This window comes from Tupaia chinensis, unplaced genomic scaffold (genome assembly GCF_000334495.1).
Source record: "Tupaia chinensis unplaced genomic scaffold, TupChi_1.0 Scaffold000067_1, whole genome shotgun sequence".
Classification (NCBI taxonomy): Eukaryota; Metazoa; Chordata; class Mammalia; order Scandentia; family Tupaiidae; genus Tupaia; species Tupaia belangeri.
In genome coordinates, this window is record NW_006159526.1 from 3,554,528 (window position 1) to 3,558,359 (window position 3,832).

Genomic DNA, 3,832 nt, shown 5'->3' on the forward strand with positions numbered 1-3,832 from the left:
CACAAGTGCTCAGAAGCAGGACGGGGACAGGTGAGGCCCCAGCCCGACCCCCGCCCGCCCTGGGTTCCCCTCTTCTCTGCTCCCGCTCTCTCGGCCTCGCCGCCTTCTGTCTGCCTGTGCCGTTTCTGATCCTCCTTGCCCGTCTCTCTCTGCGTCTCTAGTCCCTTTTTGGTCTCCGTCTTTCTCTGTCCCGTGTCTCTGCCTCTCCGTCGGTTTCTGTCTTGTATGTCTCTGATTCTGGTGCTCCGGACGAGATCTCCCCCCGCTCTCCCTTCTCCCTCCTGGAGACGCAGGGTGGGCAGTGGGGGCCAGCGGCTGAGCGAAGCATTTGCAGCATCTGGGGTCCTGCAGCCGGCAGGCCAGGGCCTGACCCCGCTCCACCCCGAAGTCTCTGGAGCCTGGGAGAGGGCTACCGGGCGCGGGGTTTAGGTTGGGGACGTGTCAGAGATCCGGCTCCTACCCGCGATTTGAGGGTGGGAACTCGGCTGGACGTTTCCAGCTCTCCCCCGCTTGGCTGGGTTCTACTCGCTCCTCGCCAAAGCGGTCCCCAGGTTCTCGGAGTCCCTACGTCTAGGCTCCGGGTGACACTGACGCTTCCGCCCAGCGCAGCTCTCGGGCAACTGCCCGCTCCCCGCCCCCGCTGCCCGAGCAACGGTCGGGGTCGGGTGGGGAACCTCCGGGGCCGCGGCGCCACCCACCGGAGGGCCCGCCCACCTGCACGCTTCCTCCGCCCGCCCCGAAGGATCCCGCAGGGACGGGGCCGGCCTGGGAGGAGCGCTGCCTCGGGGGCCGCCGGAACCGGTCGGTGCCGCTGCGAGGCTCCGGGCTTGGAGTGCGAGGGTGGAGCGCGGAGGTACTAACTCCGCCCGGGGACCCTCCAGGCCCGACGGCCCCGGCGCGATCAGACCCTCCCCGCCCTCACGATGCCGAACTCTCGGTCCTGGAGGCCGCTGCTGCTGGTGCTCTCGCTGCGGGGGCTGCTGCCCCAGAGCGCGGAGGTGAGGACCGGAGTAGCCACCGGCGTGGGAGACTTGGAGGGAGGTCTGGGGACGGTTTTAAGTCTTCCCCCAATGCAAGGAGCGTTTTAAGACTGCCCCGTTTGCCCATATTCAGGTGTGCTGGATGTTTCCAGTCCCCTTTCCCTCCATGAATCCTCCTGATGAGGTCCAGCCGCCCCTTACTCGATTTTCTTGAAGATTGTTTTAGTCCCCCAGAGCAATTCCCTTGGTGGCTTCCAGGCACCCCAAAACTTCAAAGAGGTTTCTAAGCCCCTTATCTCCCGAGCAAAACGGGACAGGACCCCCCAGTTCTCTCCACGCTGGCCCACAGCCACTGAGCTGCTTGGGAGCGGGGTCGGTCTGGGGGTCGGGGGTCCTCTCGTCTTTCTTTGCACAGGCAGGATCTGAGGGGCAGACGGCGAGAGGGCTGTACCAGCGCTGGGAACGGTACCGCAAGGAGTGCCAGGAGACCCTGGAGGCCGCGGAGCCCCCCTTAGGTGTGACCTGCAAGGAGAAGCGGCGGCCAGGAAGAGTGGGCTTGGGGCCGGCCTAAGACCGACGGAGGGGCGTGGGACAGGGCCTGCAGGGGAAAATTTGGGGTTGGGGAGGTGGGTTGGCGAGGTCTGGGTGGGGCTTGGTTTCTCTGCGGAGGAGGCGGGTGGTAAATCGGCGTAGGGAGGAGTCGGGGTGAGTCCCCTATTAAGGGGGAGGCCTGGGAAGAAGCTTGACATGGGAAGAGTCTTGGGCGGGACTGAAGTGGAACCTGGGGAGGTCCCCGAGGTGGGAAGAATCGGGGTGGGGGGGGAAGGGAGGAGCCTGGGACTCACTCGGTGGGAGGAGCCTAGAGTGAGGCTCGGAGGATGGGTGGGGCCTTGAGGGCTGGTGGGAGGAGCTCGTGGCCCAACCGGGGCGGGACTTGCTCTGGTTGGGCGGGGCTCGAGTCGTGGACCGCACAGGAGCTCGCTTGGCACCCGCCTTATGTCCACCCCCAGGCCTCGCCTGTAACGGGTCCTTCGATATGTACGTCTGCTGGGACTACGCTGCACCCAACGCCACTGCCCGTGCGTCCTGCCCCTGGTACCTGCCCTGGCACCACTACGGTAAGGTGCTCCCTAGACCCAGGGCCCTCCCCAGATACAAAGGGCTCCTAAATTTTGTCCCCGGACACGGCTCCTCCAAAGCTCACCTAGGCTCCTCTCCGGCTCTTCTCTGTTAGGCTGAGTGTCCCCTTCTGTCTGGGCAACCCCGGCTTTCTCATTAATGCCCTTTCTCTGTCTCCATATCTCTCTGCGGACCACGGAGTCATTTTCTCCTCCTTTCCTGAGTCTGTTCCTTCCTGGACATCGTGGTTGTCCCAGCCTGAGCAGCTACAGAGCTGCAGTCAGTTTATTTAACTTCTTTGTGTCTCAATTTCCCATCTGCAAAATAAGGGTAGTGACACTATGTTTCTTAGGCTCGGATGAATATTAAATGAACACATGTGAAGTGCTGTAAAGGGCTTATCGGCACCCCTGTAGCTGTAGCTGTCTCTGCTTTTGTCTCAGCTTGTCTTTTGTCTCCATCTTCTCTGTGCCTCTAACGCCCCCTGGTTCCCTCACAGTGGCTGCAGGCTTCGTCCTCCGCCAGTGTGGCAGTGACGGCCAGTGGGGACCTTGGAGAGACCACACGCAGTGCGAGAACCCAGAGAAAAATGGGGACTTTCAGGTAAGAAGAGGTAAGGGGGCCAGCAGGTGGTGTAGTAGTTAAGGCACTGGACTCCCATAGGGCTGACCGTGGTTGGAGTCCCGGACTGAGCCGCTTGAAACTCACACCAGCACACGTGCGTGAGTGCCCAAAATCCCGAGAGGAGAATGGAGGAGAAAGGATTGGCATGACCATCCCCCTTGACGGGTGATTTCTCACTTTCTCTCTGTCTCCTCTCCAGTGAGCACACACACCCTATAGCAAAAATCTCTTTTAAAAAAATTAAAAAGAGGTTAGGGATTCTGGTTAGGATGTCTGGGGGGAGATGAAAGGCAGCAACCTCAGGCTGCACCTGAAACCCATTTTACTGTTCAGGACTCTGATTCACAAGTGATAGAAACCCGACTCAGATTGCTTAACAGAGAAAGAAAGAAATACATTGGCTTCTGTGATTGAGAAGTATAAAACTACAGCTTCAGGCACAGTGAGATCTAGGTGCTCAAAAACGATGTGGTCAGGAAACTCTGTCTCTCACCACAACTGGCTGCTGGTTTTTTGTTTTGTTTTGTTTTGTTTTTGTTTTTTTAATTATTTATTTGGGGCCAAGCGATGGCATAGCAGTTATATTGTTGGACTCCCAAATAGCCAACTGCGGTTTGAGTCCTGGATACAGTGGCTTGAAACTCACATTGGGAGGCCGGCAGGTGGTGTGGTTGTTAAGGTCACTGGACTCCCACATGGCCGTCCACGGTTCAAGTCCGGACCTAGTGGCTTGCTTTATCACTTTCTCTCTTTCTCTTTCTCTCCCTCCTTCCCTGTCTGGTCAAATTAAAATAAATCAATAAAGTTAAATAAAAGAGTTCTTTTAAAAAAAAAAAACTCACCAGCTGCATACATGTATATGCATGCCCAAGATCCTAAGAGGAGAATGGAGAAGGGATTGCTGCATGTCCATCCTCCCTTGGGGGTGATTTCTCACTTTCCCTTTCACTGTCTCTGTCTCTTTCTGTTTGGCAAGCACATGAGCCCTAAGGCAAAAGCCTCTACAAAAAAAAAAAGTAGTTAATTTTATTTAGTATTATTATTATTTTAATTATTTACCTAATTTTATTTATTTATTTATTTATTTTATTCATTCATTTATTTTTAAA

General features: G+C 56.8%; 1 protein-coding gene across 1 annotated transcript in view; it reads left to right on the forward strand.

Moving 5' to 3' along the window:
• The first annotated feature begins 789 nt into the window (after nucleotides 1-789).
• GIPR (gastric inhibitory polypeptide receptor) overlaps nucleotides 790-3,832 on the forward strand; it is a 12,251-nt gene continuing 9,208 nt past the window's right edge. The window contains exons 1-4 of the mRNA XM_014582750.2: nucleotides 790-998; nucleotides 1,396-1,495; nucleotides 1,991-2,098; nucleotides 2,599-2,702. Of these exons, the coding sequence (XP_014438236.1) occupies nucleotides 924-998; nucleotides 1,396-1,495; nucleotides 1,991-2,098; nucleotides 2,599-2,702 (387 nt within the window). The 5' untranslated portion in view covers nucleotides 790-923. The remainder of the gene's footprint in view (nucleotides 999-1,395; nucleotides 1,496-1,990; nucleotides 2,099-2,598; nucleotides 2,703-3,832) is intronic.